Source organism: Mesoplodon mirus (assembly GCF_964341445.2).
Source record: "Mesoplodon mirus genome assembly, chromosome: 5".
Classification (NCBI taxonomy): domain Eukaryota; kingdom Metazoa; phylum Chordata; class Mammalia; order Artiodactyla; family Ziphiidae; genus Mesoplodon; species Mesoplodon mirus.
Window position 1 is genome coordinate 3,214,871 of NC_138980.1, and position 12,956 is coordinate 3,227,826.

At 35.2% G+C, this 12,956-nt stretch overlaps 1 protein-coding gene across 2 annotated transcripts in view; it reads right to left on the reverse strand.

The window, feature by feature from the left end:
- RNF145 (ring finger protein 145) overlaps window positions 1-12,956 on the reverse strand; it is a 63,161-nt gene that overhangs the window by 9,533 nt on the left and 40,672 nt on the right. For both annotated transcript variants that reach the window (XM_082623549.1, XM_082623550.1), the window contains exons 5-8: window positions 11,583-11,818; window positions 8,986-9,161; window positions 5,258-5,398; window positions 2,586-2,768 (exon numbers count right to left, since the gene is read on the reverse strand). In XM_082623549.1, the coding sequence (XP_082479675.1) occupies window positions 2,586-2,768; window positions 5,258-5,398; window positions 8,986-9,161; window positions 11,583-11,818 (736 nt within the window). The remainder of the gene's footprint in view (window positions 1-2,585; window positions 2,769-5,257; window positions 5,399-8,985; window positions 9,162-11,582; window positions 11,819-12,956) is intronic.

Consider the following 12,956-nt stretch of genomic DNA (forward strand, 5'->3'; position numbering starts at 1 on the left):
TAGTAATTCTTGAGCAAGTGTGAATACTATAAATATCTTCTCCCAGGTTTGTAACTATCATTTCTAATACAAGTTTCCTTTAGGTTTAGAAAATGTTATTAATTTTGTTAGTTAGATTTATCATTCTTTTCTTTCATAATCATAGTCATTCTTAGTCTCAGTCTTTCACGGCCAGTTCCATCAGTTTAAGAATTTTTTTTTCCGGGCCTCCCTGGTGGCGCAGTGGTTGAGAGTCCGCCTGCCGATGCAGGGGATACGGGTTCGTGCCCCGGTCTGGGAGGATCCCATATGCCGCGGAGCGGCTGGGCCCGTGAGCCATGGCCGCTGAGCCTGCGCGTCCGGAGCCTGTGCTCCGCAACGGGAGAGGCCACAACAGTGAGAGGCCCGCGTACAGCAAAAAAAAAAAAAAAAAAAAACAAAAAAAAAAGAATTTTTTTTCCTACTTGAAGGTCCAAAATATACTACTCTATGCAGATTTAATTTTTTATTTTGACATTTAAGGCTCTACCATTCTGGAGTTGATTCTTTTGTTTACGGCTGTGAGACAGGAATCCAATTCCATCTTTTTCCAATTAGAAACCATTTTTTTCCAGCTACCTTACAGAAGAGAACCACCTGCCCCACTCATCTGACATGCCACTTCGGCCATACACCAAAGTCCCATATATATATGGACCTGTCTGGGGGCTCTGTTCCATTGGTCAAGTTGTCTATACTTGAGCCAATTATTATAAACACTTCACAGTATCTCCTATTGTGAGTGAAATAAACTTTAATTTATCTTTCTCAAATTGTGTTTGATTTCAATATGGATTTATACTGGTTTCAAAGAATGAGCAGGGGTGGGGGGATAGTCTTTCTATTGTCTGAAAGTATTTGTTTAAAACAGGGATATCTGCTCCTTCAAAGTTTGGTAGAACTTGCCTATAACACCATCTGAGTCAGGATGTTTACCATTTGCTTCCATTTCTTTAACAGAACTATCCAAGCTTTTTAATTCTTGAGTCAGCTCTAATAAGTTTTATTTTTCTCACAACTTTTCCATTTCATTTGTTTAAAAAAGTGCTGCCATTTAACTGTTGATTGTATACTCTAATTACCATAGGCAGTAGTGGGAGAGAAGAAAGAACAGAACCCTGACTGTTCATTCCTATCTCATCCTGTCACAGCCAAGAGCCTCTCTTGCTTCAGGCCAATTAATGCTGCTACGGACACGAGTGACAACAGTGACACCAACCCAAAATAGCCACACTCCACACTAACACACGGGGCTTCTCAGTCTTGCTTCTTTCCCTCTAAATTTCCTCTGTATTTGATCTTGGAGGGAGAAGCCAGTAATGCTGCTAGTTCAGCACCCTGGAAGGACCCAGAACTGAATATACGGGTGCCTACGGCAGTGAAATTATGGTCTTATTTCTCTCTCTTTTCCCAACTTTCTATTGTACTATATCAGTCTTTTAATTGGCATAATTAATAATACTAAAGGATACTGCCAGAGATGACAAAATAGTAATTGTACTTAGGTCAAAACCCCAATTTAAGTGACTATTTAACTAAGTTCACCATTGAATTCAACATCTTAGATGCTTCTGCTGAGAAACCTAAAGACCAAATCTCAAATAAGTATAATGATTAAAATTATCTGAAATATATCCAAGAGCTTTGAGCTTATTTAAATTAAATTGACTCTTTCAGCCATTCTATGGGTTTGACAAGTTTTCAGAATGTTTGGCAATATGGGATATGGGGATAGAAAGATAAATCTGATTAACTATAATTAAAATGTTAATTTCCTTACTTATAAAGCACCACCAAGGAAGCAATTAAATCGGGTATTTCAATAATCAAGAGTGTGTAGAAGCATGCTGGAAAAAAATAGCGGCACTGAGTTTTAAGCAATTCCTTATAGAAAATCCTTGTATAAATTACCATAGCCTACCATTAGGTAGGTTACACTCCTACCATTCTTAGATATCCACTGAATTATACATATTTATATCATAGTATCTTAAAGAGCCAAATAATAATTTGACTTTTATTCCTTATGAAAATTTCTGTAATATGAGATGACTATGAATCCAGCTGGTCCCATAAGGTGTCAAGAACCCCCATTATAAAAACTCAGTTAGGTGCAAAACGCCATCAGATGAGACTGTTATTCCATAAATGCCTATCTTTATGATTGTCTGACAACCTTTATTTTTCTCTCCTTTCTCTCAACGTTTCCTCTCCTTTAGCACTGCACAGAATTAAATTGTATATTATTTGTTATATTTACTGTACTGAATTTTATGCTCTACATTGTTAATTTTAAAAGTGGATAAGTATTAAAAAGTACTACATTTCTCTGAAGAAGAAAAAGCTGATTTGTAATTACTTGGCCTTTAATGTGACTTTTATATACAGGAATGTTGAGAAAAAAAAACAAACAGAAAAGTCAAATACATACAAAGAATAAAAATGTAAACTTGTTAATAAGCTAATACCAATTATTCATCCACCTTGTCTCTAAACAATACCTAGATCTTCAGACAACAAACTTATGTAAACGATATGACAAAAATTTCTTTCAGGAAGTTTCTTACTTGTCTCTCGATGCTCCCAGCGCCAAAACAATAGGATCTGCAATCTCTAACATAGACTGCAGGATAGAAGCTACAACAATGAAAAGGATAATACTGAGCAGGAATGCCCGGTGAACAACCTGCAGCTCTATCAGACCAGTCTGCACCGCCAGGATTAACAGCGTAACTCCTTCTGTCATGCCCCTAGAAAAGCACACGTTTTTGGAAAAACAAACAATAATCAGAATCACATTTAATTCCAAGGGAAAATAATCCAAAGGCTTAGACTATTATTACGTATTTGTGATCTATTCTGACTTCGACAAAAAAACTTGATCAGAATATTAATGTCAACGTAATGATATACAAGCATAACGTATCACTGCGTGTGCAAAACATAATAGCTATAACTTTAGCACACAGCGAGGAGAGAAAAAGCAACTTCTCAGATAATAGAAGTGCTCCAACCAGGCTTTGCCAACGAGTCAGACACCCCTACCATTCTTAGATATCCACTGAATTATACATATTTACATCATGAGCTGTATCCCGGTCATAAAATAGAGAACCACAGGTGAATGTCTCTAAATCTTGGAGTAGGGAAGGTCTATTTAAGAAGACCATAAGAACCAGAGATGTAAACAAAAATACTTTTTTTGAAATTCAATTTCCATATGGAAAATATATAACGTCCTAAGACCTTTTTATCCTATTGACTTGAATTATAAAGAACCTTACAAATAAATGAGAAATGAGCAAAGGACAGGTGGTTTTCAGATACACAAATTAGCAAATATTTCAAAGTTTGATGACCCAAGTACTGACAAGGAATGTAAAAAAAATATGGGCAGACTAATGTTGAGATATAAACAGGTAAAATGTTTCTGGAGAAGAATTGCTAATAAATTTAAAATGTACATACCCTTCAACTCAATAATATTACTAGTAATTTACCCTATGGATGTACTACAAAAGTTAAGATATATAGATATAGATTTTTAAGAGATACACACACATACACACACACACAGATTTGAGAGATAAAGTGAACGATGGAACATGTTATGTGACATCATGGGGATACAATCAGTAAAATCCAGACTGAAAAACTACATAGGACAAACAATCCAATGTCTTCAACAAATAACATTAAAGGGAAAAAATAAAGAGATAGCAGGAACCTAAATATTGAAAGAGACTTAACAGGCATACCAGTCAACTACAACATGGGCATTATTTGGATCCTGAGTTGAGCAAACAAAATGTTTTTTAAAATTTAGACAGATAATTAGGGAAATATGAACACCAACTGGGTATTTGATGTCAAGGAATTCTTCTATCAGAAATGAATGCTCTATTGTAGTTATGGTTTTTTCCTAAAAGATTTAGAGGTAAAATAATATTATATCTGGAATTTGCTCCAAACAAATGCAGCTAGGGGGTGTTATGGGACAAGGTAGGTGGAATTGACAGGGGCACACAACACTGGCCATATTACTGGAGATGGGTGCCAGGTACATATATAGGGGTTCATTTTACTATCTTCTCAGCTTTACTGGTTTAAAATTTTCCTAATTAAGGGTTTAAAAAGAGAGACATGAACAAAGACACTCATAGCAGCATTATTTTTAAATAGCAAAAAAAAAAAAAAAGAGAGATACATTATTTTTGCAATACTATGCATTCATCGAAAAGAACAAGGTATATGTGTTGACATAAAAACATAACAAAAAAACCTATCTAAACCATATTAAGTGACAAGATAAGATACAGAACAATGTGTATAGTATGTGGGAAAGACTATATATACTTTTCCCTATAAGAAATGTTTTAAATTACCATCTGTAGCTAGCTGTTACCTTTGGGGAGAGGAAATGGGAAGTAGGGGAAGAAAGTTGTCATTTTCCATTTTGTGCTTTCTGAATGGTATGAATTCTGTGAACTTAAACATGAATTATTTTTCTGTCTTGTCCCCACTCCCTTTTTCCATTATAAAGGTGTTAGCTGGGACTGGCAGGAAAATTACAGAGCATAGGTTTTTTCTTTTCTGTCATTAAAAAACTAATATACAACAAATTAAAATTTCCCCTCAATTTACAAGGTACTCAGCATCTACTAATTATGAAATATTCCATAAAATTTAAATACTTTAAGAAGAGGTTACATAAACTAATATAAATGAAACCATTAAACCTCTATGTTAATTCAGATAACAGAAATTATGACAAGTTCTAGAAGTAGTTTCCTAATACCTGATCTTAGTGATTTAGTAACAACTGGAATAACTATTCTGCATCCTCATTAATGCATCCTTTGAAACTTCAATCAGTATCAAAATTATGTTCAAACATAAAAAAAAAATCTTTAAGTATCAAATTTAGAAATCTGATTTTAACAGAGCGACACAAACGTCAAATGGGAAAAAGCAAGCTGTCCAAAAATCTCTTAAATAAATCTAGGAAAGGAAAGTGTCTAATAGACATTGTTATGTACATACAATAAAAATACATCTTTTATAGACAGAAATTTAGTTATTTTTTCATAGTATTTTAATCTAAATATTGCAACCATTCCAAAAAAAAAGTCCTCAAAATTCCATTTCCTCTAAAATTCATCAACAAAGAAACTCATCATTCCATCTTCATGTTACATAAGATTTAAATGTCTAGAGCTATTCAGGGTGAAGAACTTACCGATTCATGGCAGGATCATTCATGAAAGCTCGATAACCCTGCAAGTAAAACTTGCAGAGTGTCAGAACACCCAAGGCAACAAAAGAAACCGTGAAGACCAAACCCAAAAGTGAGTAAGGAGTGCTGCAGCATTCAGCAATACTAGAAAAAAAGGGGGGGAAACATTGACCGATAAAAATTGTTTATTTGGAATTGAAACATCTTAGGCCTTTAAATAACCACCAAGCTTGATCTGATCCTCAATGAAAACACCCAAAATTTGAGATGAAATCACCTAACCACTCTGTTAATAATGTAAATCCATTCTTATTATTATCCTAACCTCATTTTTCTAACTCTTTGGCAAATATTCAGCACATAGCACAAAATCTGAAACACAGTCTTTTTTTATTTTTATTAACTATCATCTCCTTCAAAGGTAGTAAAACTCTGAAGGCTTAAATCTGTTCAAACCTTAAGAAATATCTAATTAACATGCTGATAATATTCAAAAGAAACGTGTATAGTTTGCCCATTGTTCTTCTGAAAGGTTCTGGCTGTTCAAATTGATCAGACTGTCCTGCTACTGTGGTTCCTTGCCAGAACTCCTTCTCTGACCAAACTGCTGTGGGGTAGGGCCTGTACAGACTCTGTAGCCCCTGACTCCTCTCACTCCAACAGTATCTTCCATGCTACTGGTGCTTCACATGGTAATTAATGTAGGCGTAGGTCAATGCAGGTGTTTTCTGGGTTATTTCAAAAGCGTGTCCGAGAATACAGCCCAAGACCGTTTAAAAATAATTTTAATATCAATTTTTAATAAGGAGAACTGGACTTGCACTGAACCTTGGAAATACTTTCATATTTTATAGAAACACATTCCATACTTTTATTGAACATATTTGAGAATAATTTAACAAGTATTTTGCAAATATGTGTAATATTATGTACCAATAATTTGGATTTAGCATTTACAAAGCAACTAATAAAAAAACGTTCAAAGCATGGTATCTTAAGTTTTGAAATTTCAGTGAAGAATGTCTTGCATGGATGAGGAATTCATTCAGGCAAATCAGTATCTGCCCTTTACTATGTAGCTCCATGCCTCTGCTACACGGTTATCCTTCTTACACAACGGTTTTTAAGTTACTTTTTATGTGAAAACATCTAATTTTACGTAGACCACTGTGCATTATGATGAGGAAAAAAATGTTTGGTTTTCCATTAGGAGCCAAAATATCTACCAATCATAGTAGTTGACAGCTAAAGAATAAATAATTTTATGGCATTCTTACAAGTCTAATTTCTGAAATGTTTGATATTTTTCTCAGAAAAATCATTATATACCATGTTTCAACAAATTGTCCAGTAATTTAAAAATATGAGAATCATGGCTAAAAATAACACTAAAAATTTTACTTCATTCCCATTGGAAAAGTCTGAAAGTTTTACTGAATGTCCAATTTCTCTATTCTTGTGTCTATATTTAAAGAAATCTTTTTTACCCAAACAGTATGATTTAATTACATTTTCAAGAGGAGCACATTCTTTGTCTCTTACTTTAAAAAAGAGTGTGGTGCTATTTTTCAAGAGCATACTAAAGAAAACAAAAGGTTTCAACCTAGCTCTGGGGAAGTGAAAGAGGCTGGGAAATTTATAAAACTTTTCTTCCCATCTCTCCTCAATGAGACATTTTATTGATTTTAGTTTCTATTTCCTAGCTGCAAAAAACCCCTTCTTTTTGTTTTTCAGTTTGTTTGCCGTGCTTTGTTGGTTTGTTTTAGTCAGGGTATCCTGGTAAACTTGTGATCTTCCTTTTTGAAAGTAAGTTGTTCTTTGGCAAAGCAACATACACACATAACCTAACGCACAAGAGCATCAAGAAGGACAAAGAAGGGCCTCCCTGGTGGCGCAGTGGTTGAGAGTCCGCCTGCCGATGCAGGGGATACGGGTTCGTGCCCCGGTCTGGGAGGATCCCATATGCCGCGGAGCGGCTGGGCCCGTGAGCCATGGCCGCTGAGCCTGCGCATCCGGAGCCTGTGCTCCGCAACGGGAGAGGCCACAACAGTGAGAGGCCCGCGTACAGAAGAAAAAAAAAAAAAAAAAAAAAAAAAAAAGAAGGACAAAGAACAATGCTTACAGAGATACAAGTTAATGAAAGAACCACACAGGAACTTCTCTATGAAACACCAAATTAAAATATTCTTATATAGAGAAGGGGCAATCTATCCTATGTATGGAAAAGGAATAAAGAAGAAAATTATTTTGGCAAGATATCTAAGCCTCACCTAAAATCTCAGCATTATTTTCTTACTTTGTTAAGTCCAAATTCATTCATAGCTTACTGATTTGTTAAGCCTCTTACATTATACTATGCTTCATTTGATTGTGCTTCACAATGGACAATAATCTGGTTTAAAACATGACCAACCCCAGTCCCACGCTTAGGTTATCCTAACCACAGAACGGTATATCTCTCTTTCTCTTTAAATTCAGTTACTTTTTGGACCATTTTAAAACTCTGCATAAAATCTCCATGATGCTGACATAAAAACAAATAGCAGCGAAACAATGAATTGGCCATTAAAATGTGTTTGATATCAGTTTGTTGCATGTTTATAAAAGCTACTTTTTAGTTAAAAGTGTCAGAAAGTACAAAATCTGACTCAGTACCAATAAGTTTATTTTACTTACTTGTCAAAATAGGTATCGCCCCATGACATTTTTATTGCTGTTTAACTTTGTGACATTTTCAATCTTAACAAGTAACATGCTCTTTAAGGAGAGTAAATCTGTCCTAAACTTCTCCTCCCCTATACCACTTGGTGCACAACACTCCAGCATTCCGGATGCCTGCGAAACAACAGCTCTACTAACTAAAACTCCAAAGTTGTACCCGCCTATACTTACTTCCCAGGAGGAGAGTTTCTTTCTCGCCTTTTAAAGGGACAATGAGCCAGGGAATGAAGACGTAGACCCATTTGCTAGATTCTGAGGGCTTGAGATGGAAACTTGGAATTTAACAGTGACAAATGTCTAGATAAGCTCACAGCAAAGATAATGAGGTGGAAAATGGACTCTAATGACTTAAGATTTTTTTTTTAATAATTTACTTTAGGAACCAAGTCTTAGAATTCCTTTAGGTTAAATAGTAAAATACTATGATATACTCATTTTACCATTATTTGACTCTGTCTTAATACGGAAGCAACACATTGAAAATAACAAGGCATAGTGAAAGTATATAGGTAAGTCATAGGATTTGGACTCAGGTGGGGTTTGGCACCTGGGCAAGTTACTCTTGGTACAGTTTCCTTAGCTCTGAAATGCTAATGATAATAAAGGCACCTTCCTTGCAGGGCTGCTATAAAAGTAAGTATGAAGAAGGGTTTATTAGTGTGGCTGGCACATATTAAATACTCAATTAAAGTGATAGTTATTTTTAGTAACGTATTTCTTTTCCAGTAGTTTAACTTGATATTGAAAAAACATTTTTAAAATTTGCTACATACCTTTCCACAAATCATTTGCTGTACTACGCTCTACAGTGCAGCCAAATATACCACCGTTATTATATTAGCACCTCCCTACATTGCCAGACCTAGGCATCCACTGAGTGAAAATCCTATTTTAATTGAATATGAAGCACTATAAAAAGACTGACAAAAGTTAATTTGAAAAACTTACTATTCCTAGATCAAAGTTTTCTCTTAAGGTTATATATAGTATCGTATACTCTTATTAATTACCTTGTGAGGAAAAGGAAAAGAAGCCTCTCTCGTGATGCTGGCTGATCTCGAGTACTGAAATAGGAGTAAATCTGAAGAGCAAATAAGACGAGCCAGAAAACCATGAACAGTACAGGGACTACCAGCTGATTCCACAGGGACATCCCCAAGGCTAGAAGGCCATATACCTCCACTACCTGAGTAAGAAAATAGGACTTTAGGAAAACACCTTGTATCACTTCAATAAACACATTTAAACACAAAAGAGTTTAACCTAAAGTACTTAAAGAGAAAAACTGAGTAGCTTTTCTTTTCTTGCAAGATTATTTCAACTAAATTCCTTCAAAGTTAGCTCTATACATACAAGTAGGAATTAGCATGTCTTTGTTACTTTTCTGATTTTGCATTATTATTAACAGTTGACACACATTCATCAAATGGCCACAGTAAACTGCCCTAACAGTTCAGGGGTAATGTCAAAATAAAGTCACAGTCAGAGTAAAACTACATCAAGGGAGTTTGAGGAGCCCTGGTAAACTTACTCATGTCTAATCAAAATGATCAGGACTAGCATGAACGATGCAAGGAGGAAGGGAAAGATAAAAGAATTTTCCAGAGTTTATTCAGGAAGGTCATAGATGAGAAGTAGTTTGATGAAAGACAGAATAATCATTGGAGAAGGAAGTCTTTTCCCCCAGACAAATCAATTCCCCTTGCTCCTACTGTGTATTATTCAAGCAACATTTCTCAAATGATTTGTTTTGCCAAGTGCATTACCACCAGGGAAAAAGGTACACCTAAAAAAAGTTTATTAAACTACTCTAAGTCAATAAATTAGCTGTCTAGTTTATAAAACAATTTCTTATGAGACTGATTAGGAGGAATTAATTCTCATAATCTGATTCAGCCTAAGAGTACAGCTGTAACCAAGTTTCTGGAGTTACTAAGCCAGGGACCGGACCCTGGTAACACAACAAGGTTCTGCCAAGTAGGTTACAAACTCTAACCTAAGCAGCCAATTGATCTTGCCGGAATGCTCGGTGTGACACCAGAATGTTTCAAAAACTATAAAGACCTTAAATGAAAATACACTGACTTGCAGGTTATTCTAAATTTACATTTTTTCATCTGTAAATCAAATATTTTTTCTAAAACTGAGTCATGATTAACCCCTATTTTTTCCCAACTAGAAAATATTGGAAGAAAAAGTAAATTGTCCAGCTAGCTGCAAAATTATTATTAGCAGCAAACTAATCACTGAGAGGTAGAGTACTTTTCCTCCTTTCCATTCAAGGAAAAGACCACTAAAATACCTGACAGTTTCCATTTCTTGTCTACCCAATTCTTTCCAGGTCACGAATTTATTTTCAACTGCAACACCTTGTGCTACAAGAACCTTATGGCAACCAAGAAGGTAAACATGACACTGAAAAACGGAGGCTTTGTCCTTACGGTGACTAAATAAACAGTATCCAAGCAATATTTACTGAATATCTACCGCTTCTTACAAACCAGGGTAGTTCCACAAGATTGAATTCAAATAAAAAATACATAAATTCATCATTCTGACTCTGAATACAACAACCCTTCCCCATGAAGAAACTGTTCAATGAGAGTATGAAAATAACTTCATCTTCTTCGGAAGATCTACTTTCAAGAAAGTTGCTCAAGTTAATCATTCTGTAAGATGAAGAAATCAGTAGAATCAGGGTAAGGCCAAGAGCTTAGGGAATTTTTCTGGGAAATCTGCCCCTGGGGCCACAACAATAACAACAAGGAAAGGATTCGTTTAGTAGTATCAGTTTGACCAATCTGAAAAAGCTTCCTGTACCTTACGGTCATGCACACAGTAAAGAGCTAGGAGAGAATGCCCATTTTAATACTCTCTTTATACCAATGTCAGTTTTAAGACCTATTTTATATACTGAAATTCACTGATTAAGTCAAATAAAACTATTTATCTCCTGAATACCTAGTGTTTGTGTCTGGAAATAATCTGTTTGAGAGCAAAGGCTGATAAAAGTAGGAGAGACAGAAGCACGTTATGTTGGCAAAATCAGTCTAAGCACCACATCTAAATGAAATCTGTCATACCATAGCCCAGAACTATTTAACTTCTCAGTCTATTAAACAAACGTAAGGAAAAAACTGTACTCACAGTAGGGCTATAATCAGGAAAAAAACAGGATTTGACCTCTGGGCATTCAATTCTACATCATTCTTGTCTTTGTTATCGTAGTTAACACTGAATATCATCTACCTGGCACTGAACTCATTCAAATCTCACGGCGACCCTATGCGTTAAGTACAACAGTTATTATTAGCTCCATTTTACAGATAAGTAAACTGAAGTGACTAACCCCAGGTTACACAGCTGGTAAACAGCAGCATCAGAGTGAGAACCCAGACCATCTGCTTCCGCAGAAGCACTTACTTCACTTTACTGCCTCTCAAGAGAACTTAATAAAGAATCTCAGATGCTCCTAATTAGGTTGAACATAGTGACTGTTTTGAAACTGTCAAACATAATGTTACCATGACCATGACTGTGAAATAAAAGTGAACTAAATCTTTAATATACTTAATATTTATGTAGAATTTTATCTACGCAGTCTTACCTGAACCAACTCTCTGTATGCAGACTTGGCAAGGTTATAAGGTACTAGAAGGTTAGACCCGAGAAAATAAAGAACTTCCAATCCAGTAAAAACCATAGCAAATTTGTTGATGATAACAATTGTCTCCAGAGGAACAAGGCAGAGGCGTGCTAGGAGAGGAAGCATGTGAGCTGAAAAGAGCCAGATCTGCTTCGTTTTCATGACACAGGAGCATAACGTACACACCACCAACTGACCTAAAATGGGGGGGAGAACGTAGTTAATTTCGAGATTTGGTATCCACAAAATAAAAACAAAACACTGTTGATAAGGATGATGACACGGCTTTTGAAGTTTAGTTAGGATCTCTTAGATAATATTTTAAATCAAATTTTAATTTCATCTGACCAAAATTACATATTCACATGTTCTGTGAATTCTGAGCACCCATTCCCTAGCATTGACTTTAAAAAAGCAGCACAAATATCCACTGGTCTTGATCACATTCCAGATGGCATATATAATATGGCAATTTTTTTAAATGTCTCATTCAAACAATAATTCAGTTACAACTAAATATATTTAGCTCCTTTTACAAAGGCCCTCAATATTTAACTGTTCTCGTCTAGAGGTGAAAGTATAAAATCCAAGAGATATAGTTACTTGTCCAAGATCATGCTGTGACAAGACTTATTCTGAGGTTTTCAATCTTTAATTGCTTCTACAGGACCATGCAAGCCTTCCCAAGTGACTCAATAATGAGAAGTTAAAACTGAGAAGTTTAAACAACAAATTCTTCTCACAGAGGATTATGCATGATTATAGAAAAGTTAGGAAATACAGAGAAGTAAAAAGGAAAAAGAAGCCTCAATCTCCTACAATCCTGTCACCCAAAGGTAGCACTGTTAACGTCGTCTTCATTAAATAAGGTATTGCATGTAAAGCCTTAGCATTTTATCTGAAACCTAGGCAGTGCTCAAAGTTACTCATATTGTTACCTTTTCAGATCTATTCTGTGCATGTGAATATACACAAATGTTTTATATAAAGGAGATTATAGCGTACACACAATCAGCTTTTTTCATTTAACACGTATTATGCATATATCTCTCAAATAAATAAATAAAGGCTTTTGTGGTTTTTTTAGTTAAAAAACTGAACGCATATGACAATATTAGCATTCGGCTATTTTCAAATATTTCATAATTATAAAATGCTTTGTTATGAATAAGCTTGTACATTTATGACATCATTGTATAAACTACTTGGAGCACATTTCCTAATATTTTCTTAGCCTAAATTCCTATAAGTGGGATTACTGAGTCAGAAGAAACATTTTTTAAGGCTTTTGACACATACTGTCAATTGCCCTACAGACACAAAACACACAGTGTA